Raw genomic sequence first — 27,589 nt, 5'->3', positions numbered from 1 at the left:
GAGGAATTTAGGCAAAATTTCTCAATTGATTTTTTTTTTCTCAAATTTCTCAGTATATTTAGTATTTTCAGTTTGTATATCTTGAATTTTTCTCACAAGTAAAAGCATATCAATTGCAATAATGGACATAGAGCTTTAAGATATGAGTGGAAATATTATATGCTACTGAGTTTATTGATGAGTCTTTGGAACCAAAATGAAGGATGGATGATACCTCTGACATGGAAAATGGAAAGAGAAAACTAAATAGCATAAAAAAGTTCTTTCCTAATACTAAACTTTGCCTTGTCACTTGTTGGTTTTTTCAGGACAGCTTAACAGATTTTACATCTTATGAAGTCAGAAGAAACAAAAGATAGGTTAGGAATTCTACAAGCAAAATGTTCTCACCAACAGACACCAGGTTGTTATAATTCTCCAACATCACATCAATGTACAAAGCCCTCTGAGCAGAATCCAGGCATTCCCACTCCTCCTGGGGGAAGTCCACAGCTACATCCCCAAATGTCAACAGACTCTGAAAAAAAAAAAAAGTATGGTTTGACCATGTGTTACCTGGAAGTTTTTTCCTAGATATAAGGGGACATAATATAGCTGAGCGAAGATAATTACTCAAAAAGATGATTTCCAAATAGTCACATTCTATCATGAATGTTCTAACTCTATGAAAACAGAATGAAACAACAGTCCTACAAGCAGTATACATGAAACAAGAAATACATTTAAGGTCTGGACATGCGTGTCTATCTGTTATGGATTCTGTGTTTATGTTACAAAGGATCACAGCAGACATGTCTCAGAAGGAAAATTCATGATGAGGAAATGTGCTTTAAATGCTGTTCCTGTAGATCATGCTAAAAGACTGACACAAATCAATCCTGTGTGTACTTGGGCCTTACATGACTCTATTATAACAGACTCAGTTGGGATGTTTAAACTCTAGGTCCAATGCCACACCATTAAACAGCAAAGGGGTAGGTATAGAAGACAGAATATATGACTGATCTTATAAACAAAGAGTTTTGATTTTTTTCCACAATAGCAAGGGATTGTAACAGCAGTACATACTGTCAATTTTAACATTAACATATAACATAAGTAGTCAATGGAATTAATTTTATGTGAATAGGGCCAGTAAGAACAGATAGAAAAACATGCATCAGAATATTTGATATAATCCAAAATTTCCTGAAGAATATGCATAAGCCAACAGAGACAAATAACAATTTCAGAAGTTTGGAAGAATATTTCACTTCACATCAGAAGAGTAATAAAAATGGAGGGAAGTACAAAAACACATCAAAAATGCTTAAGGTATATCTATGAGACTCTATACCAGTGGCATTTTGATAAGGCTCATAGCAACAACTTACCAAAAATTAAATTAATAAAATACCAAGGAAATAAAACTGCAAATCAGCAAATGGCCAAATGAATTAAATAGACAATTTTCAAAGAAAGAAACTGAAAAGGCCAATAAATTTTGCAAAAGCATCCAGGATCCCAAAAAGGCCACCATGGAAATGCAAATTAAAACTACTTGGAAATACTGCCTCACCCCAGGCAGAATGGCTGATAACAACTAACCTGACGACAAATGTTTGAAGGGATATGGAGAAAAAGGAAGCCTTCTTCACTGTTGATAGAGGGAAGGGCGTAAATTAATACAGCTATTGTGGGAACAGGAGATTACTGAAAAATTGAAGAGAGAAGTAACAGACGACCCAGCTCTTTCACTCCTGGCCGTATACTCAGAGAACGACACACCCTACAGAGACATTTATACCTCATGTTTACTACTTTTTTAATCAGCAATGGAAAAGTACTGGAATCAAAGTAATTATCTATCAACAGATCAATGGATAATGAAAATTGTATAAAATGGAGTACAATTCAGCTGAAGAGAAAAATAAAATGAAAATGTGCAAGAAAATTGATGGACCTAAAATGTGTAATATTAAGTGCGGTTGTACACTTTTAGAATGAAGATACCACATTTTCACTCATATGACAAATCTACCCAATAATATATGTATATGGAAACAATGTATATGTGGGCACAGTATAACATGGAGTAAAGAGAACAAGAAAGGTTAAAATATCAGGGACTGAATGCAGGTAATGAACAACAGTTATGAAAAAAGGATATAAAGCTAAGTGCTTTTCTTCTAATTCTGTCAAAGGTTTTGGGGTTCTAGGTGGTGGATAAGTAAATCAAAATATTTCATTGTGAAAATATAAAATCCCATGTGAGGCTCTAGAGCTTCTGTTCCCTATGATGATGTTAACTGCATAAAAGTACATCGAGTTGTATAGTCTTTGGGTCTGCTTAATTTCAGTGTGTGATTTTGTTGTTTGTCTGTTTGCACTATTTTTCATAATAAAATTTTAAAAAGTATCAGAATCAGAAAATTAAAGGCTTTTAATACATGAAAGTATAACATATTTAGATAAAAAGTGGAAAGGACCACTGACCTGCGACATGTTTACTGGAGAATCAATCGTTTCTTACTGTTTCTCTGCTTTGAGTTTCTCTTTCAGGAACAATGAATAGATGGTTGCTTCCCTTTCAAACCAAGAGGTCAAAATGGAAGAGTTAAAATTAATACTAAAAGCTGTTAGAGAACAATGTCAAACCACATGAAATTACCCAAGCAATAGAATTCTACCAGGTGTCTAGTCAATGATCCCAAAGATAGAAGAGCATGAAATAACATTTGAAGCTTGAAGAGAAAAGTACCTTGTAGCACAAAGAAAACTACTCTCTTAAAATTGATGGAAACATAAGTGCATTTAAGATAGTCACCAATTAACACAATTGATTTCACTAAAGCAGCACTCAGGTAATAAATTAGAGGCAAAACATATACAGGAGAGTCAGAGAATCATCCATGAGAACATGGGAAATAATAACTTTCATGTAAGGAATAGAAAAATACAGAACTGAAGAGAAATCATCAATGGGCAAGACAGCAAACCATTGTTTCTCAAAAAGGCAGAAGAATACCAATAATCCAACCAGCAAGAACATAAAAACAAAATCATAGGAAATAAAAACACCATGAACAAAAAAACTAGCCACACTGGAAATCAAAATAGAAAATCCTCAATTAAATACACAAACCCTCAAGTTAAATAAATTCAGCACATGGCCCAGCTGTTCCATTCCTTGGTATATGCTCAAAGGACTCTACACCCTACTTCACAGATTTGCTCACCCATGTTCATTGCTGCTCTAATCACAACAGCTGTAAAATATATACAACCTAAACTTCCTTCAACTGACAAATGGATAGTAAAAGTGTGGTACATATACATTATGGAATACTATTCAGCTGTAAATAAAATTGAAATAATGAGCTTTGCATGTAAATAGATGGACCCAGAAAGGATCATATTGTGTGAGGTAACTCAGACCCAGAAAGACAGACATTGCATCTCTCTCATAGGAAGTTCCTAATTCCAAATGTTCCGATGTAAGTCCACAACCTGGAGTGACTGCAGTAATCAGAAATTTAAAAAAGATCACTGTGGGGTGTGGGGGAGTAATAGAGACAGAGTAACAGGGACCAAGTGATCTGAAGGGGGAAATGGAAAACAGGGGTGAGGATTTAACAGTGGAGAAGGGATAATATGAACACAGAAGAAGGAGAGTATAATAACAGTAAGGATGTCTAGAAAATTCATAAGGAATCCATCTATTCCTTGACTATTATCCATCCACTAAAAAAAAAATAAAATAAATAAAATGTAAGCATATACATTTAAAGTGTAAATGAAAATCTCCCAACTGGACTGATGATGCTCCTCAGAAGAGCCATAGAATTTCTAACAAAATGACCAATACCAGGTGTAAGAAGCCTGCTTTGAAGTTGTTGGTCACAGTCGTCCAAGAGACTTCCAAACAGTACACAGTATTTCTGTTTCCCATGGTTCCCTCCCAGAGGCAGAAGTTTAGTCCCTGATGTTCAAGAAGCCACACACTTCATGCACAAAGCTTAGAGGACTCCAGATGGAACTGACCTTAAAGCCTCCTCCCTGGGGACTAGCTTTCATAGTATCAGAAAGCAACATACAACCTTCCCAAGGAAGGAGCCAGTCAACAGACCTACCCAGCTAGGACACCTATGAACCACACCAATGATCTGCACTGCATGATAGCCCTAAGGGTGCAAGAGTGGCACACAGACCTTGGTGGTAACCAACAGCTTCTAACTGGATTAAGACCCTCCCAACAAGAGGAAAGTCATGCCTGGTACTGGAAATCTAGCCTGTTGCCCCACGGCTAGTAAAGGCATGGATCTTAGAGGAGAACCCACAGCCAATACCAGCATAAGCCCTTGCCGCATTCTAAGTATTTATCCTAATTTCCAACAAACAATAGGAGACAGTATAGATGGAATGTAGCAGGCTGTAAATATACTTCCTGATTCTTCTCAAGACTTTGTTAGCATTATTATCAGGAACGCAGACAAAAACACTAAAAGGTAAAGAATATGTTAGAGTACCAAAGCTCCAAAATTCTGAAAACAATAAAGATAAAAGTATTTTCTTCATTTTCATAAAATATTAAAATAAAATAAATGAAAATGACTTAGTAATGGTATGAAAACATGATCCATGATGTGAATGAATAAGGACAGCATCACTCACATGCATAGTCAAATAAAATTTTATTTGACTCCATTATCAATTATTCTGTAGAAAGCCTTCTCATGCCCACATAGGATAATCCTGAGGACATTTTTCTCAGTGGAAGTCTCCAGAATTATTTCTAGTGAAACAGAATGTGGCAAAACTGATTTCATGTCCCACTTCCACATTCACTTGATCCCCTTTCCACTCCTTCACCAAAGTCTCCACCATACCTGGATCCTTAGCTACTGTCTCCTCTCTCCTTCCAGGCCACTTTGTTCTGCTCCACAGGTGAGCAGGTCTGGGTGATCAGTGAGACCTGCACAAGAGAAAGAGATTGTTCAGGAAGCACCTGGATTTCTACCTCAGTACTGTGCTCAGGAGATGAAGAGAAAACTAAATACAGGATTATAAAATGATTCCCCAACTGTCCTGCAGGGTCAGAATACTGAAAACAATTAGAAAGCATTTTTAGTTATTGTATCTTGAATCCCACTTCCAATCACAGCTCAGTCAAAACTCAAGGGCAGAAATGGTACTGAATGATTGGGAAGAGAATATTATACACTAGTGAGGTTCTGAATTGATCATGGACCAATAGTGATGAAGCCCTACACCTCCCAAAGGGACACATACAAAGAAGAGAGAACATTTCGTGGAAATTTTCTTTTTTCCTCTGAGGATTTCACTTTACTCTGTGAGATATGAGACCCCCTCCACACAAAGCTCATATACTTGCAGAGTAATTTGCCAGGAAACCCCAAGGAGGAGCAAGGGAGACTGCAGGCAAACTGTTCTCACCCACAGATCCAGTCTCTGTACAAAGCCCTCAGGGCAGGGTCCAGGCATGGCCACACCTCCTGGGAGAAGTCCCCAGTCACACCACTGGCTGTCAACAGACCACAAAAGAAAAAAACAACAGTCTGAATCATCCTGTTGGTGCACACATTTAATCCTAGCATTTGGCAGAAACAGGTGGGTGGAACTCTGTGTTTTCCCGTCCAGCCTGGTCTATATGGTGAATTTGGGCCAGACAGAGCAACACTGTGAGTTCAATTTTCAAACACAGCAAACCCAAGAACAAAAAAATCTAAGAGTTTGGTCATGTGTCCATGGACAGAGTGCTTTTCTTGGATCAAGGAGACAAAAGACTATTGTAGAGATTTTTCTGATATAGATGAGTTATCGTTTTCAGAAGGTGCTTTCTAATATAATTCTACACTACAATGCATTTCAATTTCCTTTTTTGTTTCCTATTGTCCCCTGTAACAAGGTTTTTCTGTGTAGTGCTGACTGTCCTTGAAGTCACTATGTATCCCCTGCCAGCCTCCAAATGACTGTGGTCCACCTGCCTCTGCCTTCTGAGTGCTGGGATTGAAGGCCTGTGCCATCATACCTGGCAAAAACACTTTTCAGAATGCTGTATTACATCCCAGTATGCACATGTCTCAGATGGAAAATTAATGGTGGATAAAACTTTACTTTTAAAGTTAATGTTTAGAAGTAAACTGCGGAACTTGCAAAAAAAAAATGTACTTTCAGATTCAATGAAATTTGCAGGCGTTCCTTTCATGACTATTATCTAAAAGCTCCTGGCGAATCCAAGTCTCCAGGTAAATACGCCACTCTCTTGAATAGGGAAGCGGTACAACACGGAAGTTAGTATGGATGATTGTAAATTTCAAGAGCTTTGTCGTTTCCAGCATAGCAAAGAGAATCGTGTTTGCAAATCTCAACAAATAAACTCAAATATTTGATTAGATTATTTTTACAAGAATATTCGGGCAATCAGAAGATGAATTTTAAAAAACAGGCTTATTTCATAGGATCTAAAATACACCAAGGGAAAGAAATCCACAACAGAATTTTGAAAGCTGTGTCCTTCTGAGCAGCCTCCGCGAGCACACCCCGGTCCCTCCCCTCCCGTGTCCCAGCCCCGCAGCTCCTCTGACCTGGGAGGTTCCAGGGCCGCCGGGCTGCGGTTCCCGCCACTGCGCTGCTGACTGGTGACTTTCCCAGGCCGCCCCGCGCGGCGACTGCGGCTCCGGGGAGGTTTCGTGTCCCCGCGACACCCCGCCGTGTCCTCCGCACCCAGGTCTGCACCATGAGATTCCCCCGGTGCAGGCCGCAGAGCAACCACAGGGATGGGTACTCAGCACTACCGACTTTGGCTCCTCCCAACTTCTCACGGCTCAGGTTGTGTCCCAGCTTCCGTTTATGACACTCCTCCAACCCCTCCCATGCTCCACGCTCCACGCTTCCCTTAAACCCAGCGATTAGGCCACATCCTCCCAACCGCTGTTTCCGGGTGAGTGGCCCCGCCCCGCCGAGACCCGCCCCTCCCACTCGGTCTCAGGCTGCCTTCCACACAGCTCCAGCTGTCAGGCTGCCCTGGACCCGCTCTGCACAGCCTCCCCACATGCTTGCTGCCAGCCTAGACCAGAACTGGATCTAGGAGGACGCTGCACCCCGGTTTCTGAGCCCCACAGTGAGTCTGAACCCTTCAGATAAAAGACAGGCAGCCAAATCTCAACTTGACTATCAGCCTCCTGGTCTACATACTTAGACCAATAGATAACAGGGTAAATTCAGATGTCAGCCTCCCAACGCTAACACAGTGTTACAAGCCAGAACCAATACTGCAATTGTGCCTTGGGCAGAGACATCTCAGGAACTTGGATTTTTGAAAAGAAATAGGGGTCTCAAGAAGTTAATAGCCCCGGGCTAAGTTCATCTCACGCTGCACTACTTTCACCACTAGATGGTGGTCTTACCAATTTTACTCTCAAACAAATGTTTCTTTTGTGGCTCATGTTAAAAATGCTTTTAGATAAAATATAGAAAAAAAAATTCATGGCAGCGGTGAATGCTGAGACTCTTGGCTGTCCCAGATGTAGAAAATGAGTAAAGTATGTAACCACAGTTACATTTTCCTATCTAAGGCTTTGGTAACACTGAGGAAGAGGAGGAGGAAAGGGAATAAGAAGGGAAAGAGGAGGAAGGGCTAAGACATGCCGTTCTCTAGACTCCACACAGCTGTGGTAATCAGTAACCAACAGCAGCTGTACTGACCTGCATGGACCTCACACCAGACCATCAATCAGTCTAGGAAAGGGAAAGGCTCACAGGACCCACCCTTTACTTCTCAAATGTTGGCAATGTTGGATTGTAGGAGGAGAATCACTGCCTTTAGCTGCAGTCCTCTGCAGAGCCCACCAGGCTCCAACACATAGCTCCAAACCCACACTCTCACATTGTCCCTGGTTAATCTCAGTGGGTCCCAAGCAAAATGAATGGAGATGAACACAACAGAGATTTGTTGGGATTGTGGACCAGGATAGTAGAGAGGTAGGAAATGAGAATGGACAGTATTTGAGGTGCACATACAACACAGACACACTTATATACACATACTCTGTTATATATATATATATATATATATATATATATATATATATATATATATATAGAGAGAGAGAGAGAGAGAGAGAGAGAGAGAGAGAGAGAGAGAACTAACAACAGAAATTTTTTGAATGAGCATGGCAGTCAGTAATTTCTTTTTTTGTTGTATCAGTACCTGGTTTAAAATCAGGTAACACTAAGAGTCAGGAAGTCTTCATTTTTGTTTCAAGTATTTAGATAGCTCTGCTGTTCTTCTTTGAATTTTGATAGAATCCTATCAATCTGGTCATGGGGTATTTTTTGGGGGGGTCATTTTATTACTTCTGTCTAATTGCTACTTGCATTTACATATTATTTTCATGTTGTTTAAATTTCATATGTCATGTGGATCTGGAAACTAATCTATTTCAATTAGAGTTTAAAATCCAGTGGAGGATTGGGGATTTAGCTCAGTGGTAGAGTGCTTGCCTAGCAAGTGCAAGGCCCTGGGTTCGATCCTCAGCTCAAAAAAAAAATCCAGTGGAATAGAGGCCATTAATATCAGTAGAATTAAGACCCACTTGTTTATTCATGTCTATCAAGTCGGCTGTTATAACATGACAATAAAAAATTATGTCTAGTTTGCAAGGTTATGCAAGCCTTTAGTCCCAGCACTCAGGGGGCAGGGGCAAGGGGAACTGTGAAGTCACAGCCAGCCTGGTCTATAAACTGAGTCTAGGACAACTGGTAATAAACAGAGAGTCCTTGTCTAAAAACAAAGAATATTCTCCCTGAAGAGTAGCTTTGATGGTACCAGAAGCACCATTCAAGCTTCCAAAAGTGGAAGCGAATGACCAGTCCTATCCAGCTGTGATGCCTATGAACCACATCTGCTGTCATCATGTTACAATAACCCTGAGTGCAGCAGTGGCAAGCATACCTTGGTGGTAACTAATACCTCTCTAATTGGACTTAAGAAATTCTTAACAAAAGAGAAACCATGACTGGTACTGGAAACCTGGCTAACTACTTAGTGCTGGTGAAGTCATGAATCTTGGAGGAAAACCAACAACTGCCTATATACTAAACCTACATAATCCCTAACAAAAATCCAAACATTTTCCTGATACCCACAGGTAAGTGTAGTAATCACCTGTTATCAAATAAACTTCTCTTTGCAGCAGACAGAGAACACTACAAATAAACCACAACTAATCAAAATGCAGAGTTGTGGATTCCAGGCCAAATGGACACATATATAAAATACTCTTGAATATAAGGCTGAAGGAAAATTTTTGAAGAAGAGTGTATAAAGATTATAAGAGCCAGATGATCAGGGAGCTTGCCATGAGATTGTGTCTCCTCTTGTATTAGGCAGGATTCTTTAGAGTAACAGAACTGAAAGAATGAATCTCTCTCTCTCTCTCTCTCTCTCTCTCTCTCTCTATATATATATATATATATATATATATAGATATATATACATATATATATCTATGTATATATATATAGACATATATGTATATATAAAGGGGATTTATATGAATTGCTTATAGCTGGATGTCCAGCTAATCCAACAATGGCTAGCTGTGAACAGAAAGTCCAAGAATCTAGTAGTCAGTCCTGAAGACTGGATATCTCAACTGGTCTTTAGTATATGCTGGATTCCCAAAGAAGTATGCTCCAATGCCAGTGAAGGAATGGATGTGCTAAAAAGGCTAGGGCAAGCAGACAAGGAGCAAAAGCCTCATTCTTCCATGTTGTTACATAGACTTCCAGCAGAAGGTGTGGCCCAGATTAAAGTTGTGTCTTTGAGCCTCATGATCCTTTTCAAAGGCATGTGTCCTCTCACCTCCAGATATGGATTAAAGGCATTTGTCTTCCTGCCTCTAAGGTCTGGACTAAAAGTGGATTCACCCACTTCAAACCAAACAAAAATAATCTCACAGGTGTGCCCTCCTTTTCTGGATTGTAGTTCATTCCAGATGTAATAAATTAGAAAAACAAGAGTAGCCATCACAAGTCCATCATCCCTTGTCAACTTGACACACAATCATATCTCCTTATTGTGGTGATATATTGTGTCTCCCAATATATTGTGTACCCTAATAAAGTTTATCTGAGGATTAGAGAAAAAAGCCAATCACTATAGTAAACATAGAAGTCAGGCAATGGTAGCACATGCCTTTTATCCTAGCATTCAGGAGGCAGAGATCCATCCAGATCTCTGTGAGTTCAAGGCCACACTAGGGAACAGAGGCTGGTGGTGGTGGCACAGGCCTTTAATCCCAGCAGTAACCATAGAGGTCTGGAGGTCTATACAGACAGAAAGGAAGTGATGTAGCTGGGCGGAGAGAAGAAGTGAGATGCAGAACAGAAAAGCATATGGTGTGGGAATACAGGAAGTGGGTCTCTTTGGCTGAGGATCTCCAAGTGGTAAGAAGGTAGCTGGCTTCTTTCTGCTTTTCTGATCTCTCAATTTTTACCACAATATCTGGCTCTGGGTTTTTATTAATAAGACCATTTAGCAATTCATCTTACACCTTATGTCATGATTAATTTCCATTTGAAAACAATAAACAGGTCATAATAACAGATAAACACAATATAACTATACCAAATAGAATAGCAAATGCATTATATATTTAACCATGTCATAATTACACCTAACATGATATGACTTGCTCTCATACAACTGCAAACACATTTGAAATTTAGAATAATTGTCAATGTCTCTTGCAGAACAGGACTTTAGTATCTCAAATTTAGATATGGTAACCATTGATATTTTCTTAGTTGATGTTACATCACTTGATAAAGAAATTGAAAGAAAACATAAGTATGTGTACAAAACATTCTTAGGAAAATACAATGGAAACACTAATGTCAACGATAATATTCCCTGTTACTGGTCACATGACCTTAACAAGTATTTATAACAACCCTCCTCTACTACTCATTTTGTATTTTCTCCACCCTCAGCAGGTCTTGGCTCCTTTCCTGGAAAGTGACCCATTCCTTCATTCCAGATATGTCTGTGCCCTTTGTCATCCTTCCTGGATTAGGCTATTGTTGTTTCCCATTGACTTTAATCACAGGACATAGTAGCACTTAGAGACACCCTAAAGGCTCTCCTGCACTGCAGATGTAATGCCTCTAAGCCACATGTGGAGAGGCAATCCCGTTTCCCCATGGTAATCTGGATCAATCACCCCTCCTAATACATTTATTCCTTTCTTAGCTTATTGTTTTAAGGGCATTAGAAGCCAAAAGTGACCAGGAGGGAATCTTATCTTCCAGTTCCAAGGAATGTTTGTTGAGGCTCCTGGCAGGAATGCTTCCCTGTCTAGAATCAAAACTGCTATACCAGCAGAATTTAAGGTTGAAAGAACAGGAAGCAAAAATTTCCTAGTGGATCACTAGAGGTCATAGTAAGGGGACCTATTCCTTTCCCTCCCCCCTTGATTCATGGGACACTTGGATCCTGGCTAAGGGAGAAACTATATGATGTATTGGACACTAATTGAAAGCATTTATTGCCTTCTGGAAAACCCTGTCACGCCCTCCAGGCTGCTGCCACCTAATTGGCCCTGTAACTGTTTCTTCAAAAAGCCATTCCTTCTTTCTATATGGCCAGCTGCTTCTGCATGGTGGGGAACAGTGGATTCCATGATCGTGGGCCCACTGTTGCACCTCTCTGCTCTAAAGTGAGTTCCTCGGTCAGAAGCAATAATGTGTGGAATACCATGATGGTAGATAAGGCATTCTGTAAGTCAAGAGATGGTGATTTTGGCAGAAGCATCCCATGCAAAAAAGGAAAATCCATATCCAGAATAAGTGTCTAATGCAGTAAGGACAAAGTGTTGTGCTTTGCATGGAAAAAGTGGTCCAATGTACTCAATCTGCCACCGGGTTGCCTGGCTGATCACTCTGGGGAATGGTGCCATATCTGGGGCTGAATGTTGGTTGGGCTTTGGGCAGATCTGGCATTCAGGAACAGCTGTAGCCATGTCAGCCTTGGTGAGTGGAAGTCCATGTTGCCAATCCCCTGCATAATTCCCATTTCTGCCACTATGGCAACTTTGTTCATTGGCCCACTGGGCCATGAGAGGAATGGATAGGGAAAGAGGCTGACTGGACAAAGAATGGGTCATCCTTGATCACTGAAGTAATTTTGAGCTGAAATGAACTTTTGATGAGCATTTACATTGGACACTGTGGACTGAACTTTCTCGGTCCCGCCCAGTTCCTCCTGAGCAGTAGCCATTTTTATAATAATCACTCAGAGGCTTAATATTAACTACAGATGGCTTGGTTTATGGCTCAGGCTTATTGCTAGCTACATATTACATCTTAAATTAACCCATTTCCATTAATCTATGCATCACCACTGTCTCGTGGCTTTACCTGTATTCTATTATATCTTGCTCCTCAAGTCAGGTCACAGCATCTCCCCAGACTCTGCCTTCCTTCTGCCTGTATCTTTGCTTGGATTTTCTTCCTGGTTATAGCATGTCTTGCCATAGGCCAGAACAGCTTCTTTATTAACCAACAGTAGCAACACATATTCACAGCATATGGAAAGACCTTCCCACAGCAGGAAACAATTATCTTCACATCCTTTGCCCACTTGGAGTGATCTATCTACATACTTTCCCAGATATCTTTCTTACCAATTTTCCAGTCAGGCTCTTTCCAGGTCCTGACCATCCAGCCAATCCATTGGCTACAGCCCATGAGTCAGTGAAAAATCACACATTTGGTCATTTTTTCCTTTCAAAAAAACTGTACAACCTTGCGTACTACCAAAAGTTCTGCCCACTGTGAAAAATTCTCTTCACCTGTGTCTCTCAGAGTTGTTCCAGAAAGGGGTTGCAATGCTGTAGCTGTCTTATTCTGGGTGGTGCCTGTATAATGTGCAGAGTCATCAGGAAACCAGGACATATTCTTCTCTTCCTCAGTCAACCATTCATAGAGCACACAACATGAGGCCATACGTGAATGCTTGGCAGCAGCCAGCATTGCAATAGGAATAGACAACATGGCATTTGGACAACTTCTTCAAGTACCTTGCCTTCAAGACCTATTCAGGCCTGATCATATATATATATTCCTTCCCACAGCAGGAAACAATTATCTTCACATCCTTTGCCCACTTGGAGTGATCTATCTACATACTTTCCCAGATATCTTTCTCACCAATTTTCCAGTCAGGCTCTTTCCAGGTCCTGACCATCCAGCCAATCCATTGGCTACAGCCCATGAGTCAGTGAAAAATCACACATTTGGTCATTTTTTCCTTTCAAAAAAACTGTACAACCTTGCGTACTACCAAAAGTTCTGCCCACTGTGAAAAATTCTCTTCACCTGTGTCTCTCAGAGTTGTTCCAGAAAGGATATATATCACTTCCATCTGATAAAACATTGCTGCTGTGCATGTCCTACTTTATGACTTGATAACACATAGTTCATGTCACATGGTAATTTGGTGGTTCATTGTCAAACATTCAGTTTCCACTAAGGTCCAATAGGTGGCCAAGAGCTGTCTTTTTTTTTTTTTTTTTAACATATATCGATTCATGTGGATTTCACATCAAGAATTCCAATCCCACTTATCTTTCTGTCCCCATACATCTGCCATCTGCCCTTTCAACTTCCCCACCCCAAACAAAACCAAATTTAAAAGAAAAACCAAAAAGAAAACAAAAACAAAAACAAAGAAACAGCACAAAACAAAACAAAAACCCAACAACTTACAAACAAACAAACAAAAAGAAGAATCCTGTCATGGAAGCTGAATTGTTGCCCTTTGAGACACAGTTTACCATTTAGTCTGTTCATCTTTACTTGCAAGTTTTCATTACCATGAATCATTTGTCTGGCCAGAGGCCTCTGGTCTCTGTTACCCCACTAATAATGGGCTCTCACTGGGGTTCCTCTTTGATATCCTGTTGTCCTGTGTCGTGGAGATACTGATGTTTTGGATCTGTAGGTTTGTCCCTTTCACATGCTCCAACCGTTCATAGATTTGGTGGATATTGGGGTGGACCAACTCATAGCCCTGGTTCTGCGCCTAGGTTGGTCAGCTTGCCAGCTTTCCCTCATCATCACTACCTAGATGAGCTCTCCAGCAGTGCCTCAGCCAGCCCACCCAGTGCAGCCTACAAGGGCCAGTTCTGCTCTTGGGCCCCCAGATACTGGTCCCCATCACTCAAAATGCCATGGCCAGCTCTACTGTTTGCCCAGGCAAGCTGAACGGCTGTTTCCCAATTGCTGTAGGAAGCACATGAGGAGAGGCAGGGTAAAGTCTCCTGCTCTCACTCCCTCAGAGCTGGCTCAGATGTGACCATGAAAACAGAGTTAGCTCTAATATGCTGCCCAGGTGGGGTTCAGGGCCCACTCTTTTGTATGCTGTAGCTGATATAAGGCATGGCTAGTTCTCTCACTCTCTTGGCCCAGAGGCCGCAAGAGATGTCTTTGAGAGCAAGAATCGTTGGCTGCAGATGATGGTAGAGCCTTGTTCCCAAATCCCAATGGTCTATTCCTTGGAGATTCACTTATATCAGCCTCCCAAAGGCTCCAAACAGCTTATGTTTCTGCCTCTGACACCTCAATTACATTTGGGTCAGCTGGATCATATGGTCCATGTGGTAGAGCAGCCTTCACGCAACCTGGATCTGTTGAAGAACATTCTCCTGTTCCAGGCCCCACACAAAGGTAGCAGATTTCCTACTCACTTGGTATATGGGCCAAAGGAACACATCCAAGTGAGGAATGTGCTGTGTCCAAATCCTAACAGGCCCACTAAAGGTTGAGCTTCTTTCTTGGTGGTGTGAAGAGCCAGGGACAATAACTTATCTTTCACCTTAGAAGGAATATTTCAGCATGCGCCACACCACTGAACTCCTAAGAGTTTCACTGGGGCAGAGGCCTTTGAATTTTGGTTGGATTCATTTTCCATATTCTGTTGCACACATGTGTTTGCAGTGGGTTCAAAGTGGTTGCTCCTTCCTGCTCACTTGGTCCAATCAGCATAATGTCGTTAATATAGTGTACTTGTGTGAAATTTTGTGAAAGAGACAGATATTGAGATTCCTTCAAAGTTATAACAAAGGGCTGGTGGGTTAACACATCCTTGAGCTTTTTTGCAGGACTGAATGTATCACCTCCCCTTAGAGCAGCATCTCTCAACCCTTATGTCATGATCCCTTTGGGATCTCATGTCAGGTATCCTACATATGAGATACTTATATTACAATTCATAACAGTAGCAAAATTACCACTATGAAATAACAAAATAATAATTTCATGGATTGGGGGTCACCACAACATGAGGAACTCTATTAAAGGGTTGCAACTTCAGGAAGCTCGAGAATCACTGCCTTAGAGCATCCTGTTCCTTTATCTTACTTTTCATGCCCTATGTTTAAAGGAGATGCCTCAAAGATGGAAGGATTTAATCTCAGAGGAGACTGATACACTATAACTATTCTTGGGCATGAACTTCAAAGACTTGCCATTTTATCAATGAGCATTTGCCCATCAAGTTCATTGATGCTTTATTCACTGTATCTAGGAAATGGAATCAACCTGGATGTACATGAACTGAAACATGGGTAAATGAAAACATGATACTTATCTATATAGACCAGCATATTATTCAGGAGTTAAAAAAAATAAGCATGAAATCTAGACATACAGTAGGTAACCTGAAATTATGATTTCAGATACCTCGGCTCCAAAAGTCAAACATCACATGTTCTTACACATATGTGTGTCTAAGCTACAAACTGTTTTGTGTGTTCAAGTAAGACTACATGTAGAACCTAGGAATCTAGAACTAGACCATGAGTGGGGAGATGGAGTAAGAGAAGATATGTAGTAAAATATAAGTGATATGAAATTAGAGAGTGGGAATCCTGGGGGCAGAATGGTTCAAATATGTAGTGGAGAGTGGGCTGTGAACTGAAACGAGGTCTGTGAAGAAGGTACATGGGAACCTATCATTTGTAACCCCAGTAAAAAATACAAGGAGAGGATGGTAGAACACGTGTTATAAAAGAATGGGGCATTGGATGATGTGTGCTAAATCTCTAACTGGGGATGGGGCAGGGAGAAGGGATGAAGCATAGACGGTTCAACCAAAAGTAAAGATTTGTGAAGAAGCCTTATGAAATCCCCCTTACAAATTAATAGTAAACATGATTTTAAAACCTTTGAACACAGGTGTCCTACATGGGTGAATAATGCTGCTTCCAGTCACCAGGTCTATTTAATGAAACTCTCTGTACCATGTACTGGTTATCTGTCTAGGACTTATTGGTCAGGGAAGTTCCATTGTCACCCTAAACCAAACAGGTCATTCCCAGTGCTCTTGCTTGGCCACAAGTATATGGTGTAGCTAAAGACATCAAATACTTTGCTTGCAAGATAGAGAAAGAACAGTATTGAACTTACCAGGCAACTCTCCCTCATGATCAGTTTTTGTACATTGGAAAGTCCTGTGAAGGCTGTTGGCAGAGAAATGATGTCAACGGTTGTACTTACCCTAGGCCATGCATCTTACAATACCAACCTACTAGCCATGATGTGTTCAATGATGCAAAACTGGCACCACTGTTCATGGACATAAATAAACTCTCTTGATTGGGTTTCAAGCCTGCACCAGAGAGGAATTCATGCCATGGTTTAAAAAAAAAAAAATACATGACAACTATAGGTTGTAGGGCAGAACCTATTGATGTTTTGATAATGATCGTAAGTGTTAATCGGCCATCTAAATATTCATGTTTAAAATGATCACTTTGTACTACTCTCAATGTTGGTGAAAGGAGTCTCCTTTTGCAGTAGGTAAATGTAGTTGGTAATGCATTCTCATAACTGTTCAAAAACTACTAAGAACAAGCAACTGTGTAATACTGGTACAATTACCATTTCATCATGGTGGAGGGTGGGTCCTACAAGTCTCATTTACCTCAGTGAAGGTGTACTGGAAGTTAATGGAAGCTGTATCATTTTACTATAGAGTTTCAAGTAAATTCTTCCCAAGTTTTCTTAAGGACTTCAAAATGAATTCCTGCATACTCTCAGAGCTTTTTCTTTTTCTTATTGTTTTGGATTTTCCAGATAGGGTTTCCCTCTGTATCCCTGGATGACTTGGAATTTGCAATGTCAACAATGCTGGCCTATAACTCACAGGGGTACACCTTCCTCTGCCTCTAGAGAGCTGGGATTAGTGTGTGTCACCACATCCTCAGCCTTTGGGGATTTCTAAGTTGGATGTCAGCATTCCAGTGATGTCACAGTCACAGCCTATCTCTTCACAGTCAGTTACTTTCTTGCTATTTGTATGGTTTGACTCTAACATGAAGACTTTGAAGGTGAATAAAAGAATTCATCAGAGTGTTTTCTTTAATGATGAATTTTCTTTTATCTCTGCAATTTCAGCACTATATAAAGGGTTTATCAAATTCAATGCATTTAGGGAGGTGCAATTTCCAATGGACAGAAAGACATGTGGAGTATATACTCGCTACCTTTATATGTTTTCTCAGAAGTATGAATTTTGTGATATATAGCACAATTGGAGGGAAAACTAAAGGTTTTGTCATATTTCTTGTTACTTTGTTTTTTTTTTTTTTTTTTTTTTTTGACAAAGGGTTTATTTAGTCCTGGCTGTACTGGAACTCAGTATTTAGATGATTATGTCCTCAGACTCACAGAGATTTTGCCTCTGCACCCTGAGTGCTGGGAATAAAGGAGTGCATCACCACACCTAGCATGATTATGAATTTTTGATGTTGAACAAGAAAATGTTTTCATTACATTTTTAACCAGGGACTGGAGACATGGCTTAGTGGATAAAAGCACTGGTTGCTCTTCCAGAAGACCAGTGTTCAATTCCAAACACATGCACAGCAGTTCACAATGGTCTATAATTACACATTCAGGGGATCTGATGACCCCTTCTGCCCTCCGCCTATACCAGGCATACATGTAGTGCACAGGCATACTTGCAGGCAAAGCATACATATACATTAAAAAATTAAAAAAAAAAGCTTTTCCCACTGTTACATTTGCAGAATTTTATTTTAATATAAACTAGGATATTTTTTAAAATGTAAACCTTCATTAAAGAGTTTCACAAGTTTCTTATCTTTATGTTTCTATTTTGTATACTGTTGTGATTTGTAAGCAGAGACTATTGGAAAATGCTATGTCACATTATTCAAACCATGTTTCTCCCCAGTATAAATTTTCAAATATCTTCTAAATTTGGAACTCTGAATAAAGGATGTGTCAGTCTTTGCTTTTCTATGGTTTCTCTCCATGATGGATTTTCTGATGTCTCCTTAAACCACAAGATTGGATAAAGGATTTGTCACATTCCTGACAGCTGTAAGGTCTCTCTCCAGTGTGAACTCTCTGGTGTTTTCTAAGATTAAAGTCCTGGGTAAAGAACTTGTTGCATTCCATACATTTGTAAGGTTTCTCCCCAGAATGAACTCTCTGATGTCTTCTAAGATCTGTGCAACTGATAAAGGATTTGTCACATTCCTTACATCTGTAAGGTCTTTCTCCAGTATGAACTCTCTGATGTCTTCTAAGACTAACAATATGGATAAAGGATATGTCACAGTCTTTACATTTGTGAAGTTTCTCTCCAGTATGAATTTTCTGATGTGCTCTAAGATATGAGCAGCTAGTATAAGACTTGTCACATTCCTTACATTTGTAAAGTTTCTCTCCAGTGTGAACACTCTGGTGTCTTTTAAGTTGTGAGCAACTGGTAAAGGATTTGTCACATTCCTTACAACTGTAAGGTCTCTCTCCAGTATGAATTCTCTGATGTATTCTAAGACTTGCAATATGGATATAGGACATGTCACAGTCTTTGCATTTGTGAAGTTTCTCTCCAGTATGGATTTTCTGATGTGTCCTTAAACCAGAAGAGTGGGCAAAAGATTTGTCACATTCCTGACAACTGTAAGGTCTCTCTCCAGTATGAACTCTCTGATGTTTTCTAAGATTTGAATAATGGGTAAAGGACTTATCACATTCCATACATTTGTAAGGTTTCTCCCCAGTATGGATTTTCTGATGTCTTCTAAGGGTTGAGTTCAAGGTAAAGGACTTGTCACATACCTCACATTTATAAGGTTTGTCACCAGCATGGATTCTGTAATGCCTGTTAAGATGTGATAATTCAAGGAAGGACTTACCACAGTCTTTGCATTTGTGAAACTTCTCTAGAGAATGAATTTTCCTATGCCTGCTCAGTGATGAATAGTGGGTAAAGGCTCTGTCACAGTCACTGCACTTGTAAAGCTTTTCTCCAGTACGGAGTCTGTAATGGCTTCTAAAGTGTGAAAGCTGATGAAAGGCCTTGCCACATTCTTGACAACTATAATGTCTCCCAGCAGTATGCATTTTCTGGTGTCTCTTGAGAGTGGACCAGTGGGCAAAGGATTTGTCACATTCCTTACATTTGTAAGGTTTCTCTCCAGTATGCAATTTTTGATGGTTATTAAATCCTGACAACTGACGAAATGACTTTCCACATTCTTTGCATTTGTAAGGTTTCTCCCCAGTATGAAGTCTTTGATGTATTTTAAGAGTTGAACGCTGGGTAAAAGATTTTTCACAAACATTGCACTTGTAGGGTCTCTTTCCACTGTGTATTCTCTGATGTACACTGAGGTTTGAGGCAGTACTGAAGCATTTCCCACACATCCCACACTGGTGTGGTGTCTCTCCAATGTAGATTGGTTGTTGCAAAAGACTGTAAGCAGAGCTGAAATAGTCATGATATTCTCGCTGCCTATGCTCTTTCTTTGTAGTGTAGAGTCTCTGATCTTGAATAATGTTGGAACACAAATTTAACGTTTTCTCACTGTCTTTAGATTTACACAGTTCTTCTCCAGTGTGCATGCTTTCATGTCTATCTGGATTTGATGAGTCAATAGAGGCATCGCTGTGGTTACTGCATGTGTAGTTATTAGAGTTTTCTGTAGTTTCACTTGTTCTATAAAGTGCACATGTGCAGGGGTCATGAAGCACTTGGCCAAGCTCATTACACTGACAAGACTCCTTTTCAGTCTTCACATGTTGACGGACAGGATCACATTTGCAACAGTTCTCTGAAAATTAGTATAATTCAGATTAATAGGGCTTGTTCCAATAATAAACACATGATAAATGACTATCTCCCTAAGTTCTCCTTTAAGATAAATACCTGGAACTATTTGGATTAGAGCTCCCAGAAATGGGTATTTTTCACTCATGGTAATTGTATGGATTCTCACAAGAACAGCATGACAGCCTTCAAAGGTCAGTGATTTATAATAGATATCTCATCTTTATCAGAAATCTCTAACTGGGAAAAAGATAAAAAAAATAACTGAAGGTCATTAATTAGCTTTGGTATAGAGCTCACTGACTAATTATATTTAGAATACATGTCACTATCTTAAATAATTCTTCTCAGAAATTGATGGAGTTTAATCCAATCTGAGGTTCACAGTATTTTTACTTACTAAGTGATAGGCAATAAAGAGTACTTTTCAGAAGACTCAATCCCTTAAAAGATTAAAGTCTTACTTAAAAGCATCAAAGAGTTTAGTTTTCTCACTAGGAAAGCACATTAGATTCTTTAAAAGTAATGGATGCAAAGACAGAATTCTGCCAGGCATCAGAAGCTCTAGACCATTTGAGGCAGGGCTGTCATGGGCAGCTATTGCTTATTTCTAACCTCCACACACTGTTGTGTTTCTTAACTTTCCTCATGGTAATTCTCAAATCTACTCCGTACACTGACTCCTAAGATTATTTTCCGAAGGGTGTCTGTGTATTCTCCACTGGGAGGAAAATGAAGGATGTAGTAAGAAGATAGGCACACAAGGAAGGCAATTACAGAACAATCCTACTTTATGGACTCACATTAGACTTAAAATGTAAAATTATTCCAATCTGTTATAAGCATAGTCAAATAAAACTGCATTTTGTACTACTATTACGTCAGCATAATTCACACCACCTTCTAACAGTTATTACAACAGACAGGATGCATCCTGGGGCCAGGACACTACACTAAGTTAAGTGACCAGGAGTCCTTTTAAGTGCAACTGAATATGACAAAACCATTCTCAGCTCTTGCTTTCTCTTTCACTCAATCCCTTCACTGTTCTCCTGTTCATTCACTAACCTACCCTACTTGTGGCTACTCTCTCCTCTCCACATTCCAGGGCAATCTCATTCTTTCTGGACAGGTGATCACACCAACCTTGCATACAATAATCCACATGTTCTTTGAGGCAGCCCATGACCCATGCTAGAACTTTTAGAAAGATTACACAAGTGTAAGACAGTACTGCACTCGGTACAGGAAAACAGAAAGCAGAGGAATTTAGGCAAGATTTCTCGATTGATATTTCTTCTCAAATTCTTCAGTATATTTAGTATTTTCAGTTTGTATATCTTGAATTTTTTCACAATTAAAACCAGTCAATTGCAATAATGGACATAGAGCTTTAAGATATGAGTAGAAATATTATATGCTACTGGGTTTATGAACTCTTGGAACCAAAATGAAGGGTGGATGATACCTCAAATTAGAAAATGGAAAAAGAAAACTAAATAGCATGGAAAAGTTCTTTCCTACTACTACACTTTGCCTTGTCTCCTGTTGGTTTTTTCAGGACAGCTTAACAGATTTTACACCCTGTAAAGGTAGAATAAAAAAAAAAGATGGGTTAGGAATTCTACAAGCAAAATGTTCTCACCCACAAAGACCAGGTTGTTGTAATTCTCCAACATCACATCAATGTACAAAGCCCTCTGAGCAGAATCCAGGCATTCCCACTCCTCCTGGTGGAAGTCCACAGCTACATCCCTGAATGTCAACAGACTCTGAAACAAAAAAGTATGGTTTGATCATGTGCTACCTGGAAGTGCTTTCCCAGATATAAGGAGATGGAATGTAGATGAGCGAAGATAATTACTCAAAGAGAAGATTTTCAATACAGTGACATTCTATCATGAATGTTCTAACTCTGTGAAAACAGGATGAAACAACAGTCTTACAAGCAGTATACATGAAACAAGAAATACATTTAAGGTCTGGACATGCTTGTCTATCTGTTATGGATTCTGTGTTTATGTTACACAGGATCACAGCAGACATGTCTCAGAAGGAAAATTCATTATGAGGAAATGTGCTTTAAATGCTGTACCTGCACATCATGCTAAAACACTAACACAATTCAATCCTTTGTGTACTTGGGCCTTACATGACTATTCTAACAGACTCAGTTGGGATATTTAAATTCTAGGTCCAATGTCACACCATTAGATAGCAAAGGGGTAGGTATGGAAGGCAGAATTCATGACTAATTTTGCAGACAAAGAGTTCTGATTTTTTTCCACAGTAGCAAGGATTGTAGCAGCACTACATACTGTCAATTTTAACATTAACATGTAAGATAAGTGTTCTATGGAATTAATTTCATGAGCATGCTTGGGCCACTACAAACAGAGAGAAAAATCTGCAGCAGCCATATTGGATATAATCCAAAATCTCCCTAAGAATATGCATAAGCCAACAGAGTTTTGAAGAATATTTCACTTTACTCCCAAAGAGTAATAAAAATTGAGGGAAGTCTAAAAACACATCAAATAATGTTTACAGTATAGCTAAGAAAATCTGTACCAGTGACACTTTGGATAAAGCTCACAGCAAGAATTTACCAAAAATTAAATTAACTAAATACCGAGGAAATAAAACTACAAATCAACAAATGGGCATATGAAATAAATAGACACTTTTCAAAGACAGAAACTCAAAAGGCCAATAAATATTGCAAAAGACTCCAGGATCCCCAAAAGACCAACCACTGAAATGGAAATTAAAACTTCTTAGAAATACTGCCTCACCCCAGGCAGAATGGCTGTTATCAACTAACCTGACAACAAATGTTTGAGGAGATATGGAGAGAAAGGCAGCCTTATTCACTGTTGATGGATGGAAGGACTAATTAATACAGTCATGTGGGAAATGGAGATTATTGAAAAAATTGAAAAGAGTACTAACATATGACCCACTGCTTTAACTCCAGGCCATATACCCAGAGAACAACACACCCCACTATAAAGATATTCATACCCCATGTTATTGCTGTTTTAATCACAAAAGGAAAAGTATTGGAATCAAACTAATTATCAAGAGATGAATTGACAATGGAAATTGTATAAAATGGAGTATAATTCAGCTGAAGAGAAAAATAAAATGAAAATGTGCAGGAAAGTGGATGGACCCAAAATGTGTAATATTAAGCGGTCATATACTTTTAGAAAGAAGATACCATGTTTTCACTCATATGCAGAATCTACCCAGTAATAATATGTGTATAGAAGCAATGATAGGTCAGCACAGTATAACATGGAAAAAAGAGAACAGGAAAGTTTAAATTATCAGGGACTGATGCAGGTAATGAACACTAGTTACGAAAAAGGATATACAGCTAAGTGCTTTTCTAGTTTTAATTCTGCCAAAGGTGTTTGGGGTTCTGGTAGTGAAGTAAATCAAAATATATTCGACTGTGAAAATATAAAATCACATGTGAGGCTCTAGAGCTTCTGTTCCCAATGACAACTCTAACTGTATATAAGTACATTGACTTGTACAGTCTTTGGGCATACTTAATTTCAGTGAGTGATTTTATTGTTTGTATTTTTGTAGAATTGTTCATAATAAAATCTTAAAAAATCATCAGAAGCAGAAAATTAAAGGCTTTTAATACATGAAAGTAAAACATATTTAGATAAAGAATGGAAAGGACCACTGACCTGTGACATGTTTACTGGAGAATCAACCATTTCTTACTGTTTCTCTTCTTTGAGTTTCTCTTTCAGGAACAATGAATACATGGTTGCTTCTCTTTCAAATTAATGGGTCAAAAAGCAAGAGTTAAAATTAATACTGAAAGTTGTTAGAAAACAATGTCAAACCACATGAAAAATTCCAAGCAACAGAAATCTACCAGGTGTCTAGTCAATGATCCCAAAGCCAGGAGAGCATGGAAAGACACTTGAAACTCAAAGTGATAACCATCACCAACCATACTGTTGCACAAAGAAAACTACACTCTTAAAATTGATGGAGACATAAGTGCATTTCAAGATAGTCACAAATTAACACAATTGATTGCACTAAAGCAACACTGTAGATAATAGCAAAGGTTTGAAAAGGGCTTTTCCATCATTTGGCAACAAGCCAAGGAAACTGTAAAAAAAAAAAAGTCCTACTTTTTTCTTCTATAACCAAAGTCGTTTCATTTTGCAGAATCTGAAAGATTAAAATATGTACACCATAGCATTGACACCTACTCAGGATTTCAATGGGCAACTCCTATGAGTTCTGAAAAGGCTGATTCTGGACTACATACCTATTAGACATTATGGCCATCATGGGAATACCTGTACAAATTAAGTCTGACAATGCTCCAGCATATGTCTCCAATAAAATGAGACAGTTTTTTGCTTATTACAATATAAAGTATGTTACAAGTATACCAACAATCCCATAGGCCAAGCAGTCATAGAAAGATCCAACCAAACTTTAAAGGATATGCTAAATAAACAGAAAGAGGTAACAATGACCCCTAGAAATAGATTACATAATGCTTTATTAACCTTGAATTTCTCAATGCTGATGAGAAAAGGACAACAGCTGTGGAGAGACATTGGACAACAGAAAAAAACTCCTGAGCTAAACCAAATTGTTTACTTCAAAGATGTGTTGACCCTGGAATAGAAAGCAGGATACTTCCTACATTGGGGAAGGGCTTTTGCTTTTTTTTCTACAGGAGAAGAAAAGCTATGGATACCAACAAAATTAATAAAAATTTGATCTGAACAGGAGAAACCCCTTGATGAGGAGTAGTGACAGCTCATCCACTGATGTGACAACTCTACAAGTTGTAAGAAAAACTCAACAAACAAGGGTTGGGGCAGGGTTCTATTTTTGTCTTTACAGGATAATAGGAATACCCATCTTCAAGAAATCATAAGGCCTTGGACACCTAGATGTCTACCACACAAAGGAAGGACCTATTGGTACCAATATACTCTACAGGGATATATCTCAGTCTAACATCAATATCTCTTTAATGTTAGAAAAGTTCTTGTACCGATTCGATTATAAATCAAGCTGGCTTTGGAGTTGGAATGTGGCTCTCTCCTTCTCTAAACCCAAACTTGTTGCTACAAGAAAAAATTGGAAGATTCTGTCTCATATCAGAAAAGCCAACTGGTGTGGGATAGAAGAAAATCAATAATCTAGGGATCACTGTTGTCAAGATTCTATTTCTTTCCATGCTTATCCTTGATTTCTGGAAATTCTTCATCAAATAACCCTAAATCCAAACTTTCCATTTTGATATTAATAATGTTCAAGTTTTCCACAGTGAAAAATAAATCTTCCCAATAGCAATCACTGAAGGAAGTCTCCAGAAGGAAGATGGGGCCCCACAACAATGACTCTACTCATCCAGAAAGCTGCCATTGTACCTAAGCACATTACTCAATGATCAGCTTTGGACTGATAATTCTTCAGGACAGTTCCAAGATGAGATGGTCCATCATACTACACTTCTAGCCAGAATCTCAGACAACCTTATCCATTACTCTGAGACTGGCCCTACTGAGACCTAACTATCTATGCTTTCTTACAGGACCCCACAGAGATACTGTCACCCCCTAAACAGCAGGAAGCAATTCTAAGAAAACAATCTCCCAAAGATTTCATTTTCTCAGGGTTATGGATAAATGGTTATAGGGTTGGGGATGGAACACTAAAATTTAGACTCAGTATTCTCCTTTAGAAAAGAAAAAAGGAGAATGCATATGTATAGTATTTTAAGGTAGATTATTGTATCTTCTAGTAAACTGTTTTAGCAAACTATTAGCCTTGGATAATTTGCACTGATATGGATTCTTGTATATTTGATACAAATGTAAACTCTTCTTATATTCCCATTTAAGATAATTGGTATATTGATACAAATGCAAAACTTTATCTGTTGTATTATACTTATATTTCTACTCCTGTTTGAAATATTTTGTATATTGCTACAAATGTAAAATTATATTTGTCATACTGTATGTATGTTCTACCTCTGCTTAGGATACTTTGTATATTGATACATATTAAGGATATTGTTGTCATACTCTATATTGCACTATACATTTCTACCTCTGTTTAAGATATTTTGTGTATTGTCACAATTTTGAGTTCATTGTCCTTATACAGTACATCTGCTTACAGACTGTTTACCTAGTTAATGTAAAGCCTTAGCCCTTAGGTTATTTAGGTAGAGAAGACTTACAGATTTATAGTCACCCATGTCTGTCACTTCTATAGTTATGTTAGTTAGGTTCTCCAGATTTACAGAAGGATATGTCAGATGGATAGGTAATCTTCAAACACTTCATAGACCTAGAGAACATGGCATTTAGATGTTTTGATAATTTAGAATTCTGTTGACATGAGACACGATTGCTCCTGGCAGCAAAGATCTGATCCCGAGAGAATGTTAGCCTTCTAAGACATTTCCGTTTGGAAGTTTGTCTTCTTCTTGGCACAAAATGGCCTGCTGGGCAAAGAACTGCCCTTGCTTCTACTGATGACAGCATAAATGCTGTCCTTTCTAGATGAGCAGGACACAAGGAAAAGTGACTACTGAACTCTGCCAAGACAGGGTAAGATGGTCTTTCAAAATTCCTGCTTCTGAAAATAGTCTAGTAGTCTAGGCCTTCTGAAAATAGTCTGATAGTCTCGGCCTTTAGCCAAATCGGATGCCCCAACAATGCTGAAAAACTTTAGGTGACTGTCCAGGCTGCCAACTCTCTGTCTATTCTCGTAAGAATTTCAGAAATTGCTTGCTTGCATTTTCCATTTTCTCAGGTATTAGTATGTTCCTTCTCAGTTCTTTGATGGAATTAAAGACTAGGTAGTAACAGTTACAATCTTCTCATGTCTTAGCTAGAACATATTAAGTACTAGAGTTAGAATCTTCAAGATAGGACAGCTATTGGAGCAATCTCAGTAGTTTGTCATTTACCTATCTTCTGGACATCTCTAGACATTTAGCATGTCTTTCTTGTTTGATGTTGTTCTTGTTGGTTGTAGTTCCATTTTTGTTTATGTTATTACCCTATCTTCTTCCTGGACAATACTTGATACTCATTCTTATTGTACACAGTTTGCATTAAGTTTAGAACCTTCTTATTTAGACAAGAAGGGGAAATGTAGTGGTATTTGCTCTGCCCATGACCTTGGGCTATAGGGTCCAAAGGAGGCAGTGCTTCTTGCCCTTGTGACCTCTTAAAAGGAAAGGAAGAAGGGTCATGAATCCAGGTGGATTCACTCTGAGCTGTTTACTCAGTTCTATATTCGTGAGTGTATTTATATCTTAATAAATCCCTATTACCCATTAAATAGACTCACATGGATTGATCTTAACATGCCCACATTAGGATAATCCTGAGATTTTTCTCAGTGGGAGTCTCTAGTGAA

At 38.9% G+C, this 27,589-nt stretch overlaps 2 protein-coding genes across 4 annotated transcripts in view; both read right to left on the bottom strand.

Moving 5' to 3' along the window:
• LOC128095675 (zinc finger protein 54-like) overlaps positions 1-6,926 on the bottom strand; it is a 48,819-nt gene extending 41,893 nt beyond the window's left edge. Inside the window, exons 1-6 of one of the 3 annotated variants that reach the window (XM_052714870.1) lie at positions 6,588-6,926; positions 5,437-5,524; positions 4,869-4,954; positions 2,476-2,566; positions 1,588-1,636; positions 391-517 (exon numbers count right to left, since the gene is read on the bottom strand). In XM_052714870.1, coding sequence (XP_052570830.1) covers positions 391-424 — 34 coding nt within the window. In that variant the 5' untranslated portion in view covers positions 425-517; positions 1,588-1,636; positions 2,476-2,566; ... (1 more) ...; positions 5,437-5,524; positions 6,588-6,926. The remainder of the gene's footprint in view (positions 1-390; positions 518-1,587; positions 1,637-2,475; positions 2,567-4,868; positions 4,955-5,436; positions 5,525-6,587) is intronic. The other 2 variants (XM_052714869.1, XM_052714871.1) reach the window with 2 other exon arrangements.
• Positions 6,927-18,086: 11,160 nt separating this feature from the next.
• LOC128125100 (zinc finger protein 54-like) lies at positions 18,087-23,904 on the bottom strand. Its single transcript, XM_052762097.1, has 3 exons — positions 23,860-23,904; positions 21,798-21,924; positions 18,087-20,156 (listed from the first exon to the last, which is right to left on the bottom strand). Exons 1-3 carry the CDS (start codon positions 23,887-23,889, stop codon positions 18,331-18,333), a joined length of 1,983 nt encoding a protein of 660 aa, XP_052618057.1. The 5' UTR covers positions 23,890-23,904; the 3' UTR covers positions 18,087-18,330.
• Positions 23,905-27,589: the final 3,685 nt, after the last annotated feature.

Source organism: Peromyscus californicus, unplaced genomic scaffold (genome assembly GCF_007827085.1).
Source record: "Peromyscus californicus insignis strain IS unplaced genomic scaffold, ASM782708v3 Scaffold_4__1_contigs__length_199733344, whole genome shotgun sequence".
NCBI classification, from domain to species: Eukaryota; Metazoa; Chordata; class Mammalia; order Rodentia; family Cricetidae; genus Peromyscus; species Peromyscus californicus.
Note: the sequence above shows the minus strand (reverse complement) of the source record. Positions and strands in the feature narration are given on the sequence as shown.

Bases quoted from the DNA above. Each gene is read 5' to 3' on its own strand.
- LOC128125100 (XM_052762097.1), bottom strand. From the start codon at position 23,889: ATGGTTGATTCTCCAGTAAACATGTCACAG. The intron at 21,925-23,859 runs GTCAGTGGTCCT...TTTTTGTTTCAG, and splicing joins CTCCAGTAAACATGTCACAG to AGTCTGTTGACATTCAGGGA. The intron at 20,157-21,797 runs GTGAGAACATTT...ACTAATTTTCAG, and splicing joins CAACAACCTGGTCTTTGTGG to AGAACTGTTGCAAATGTGAT.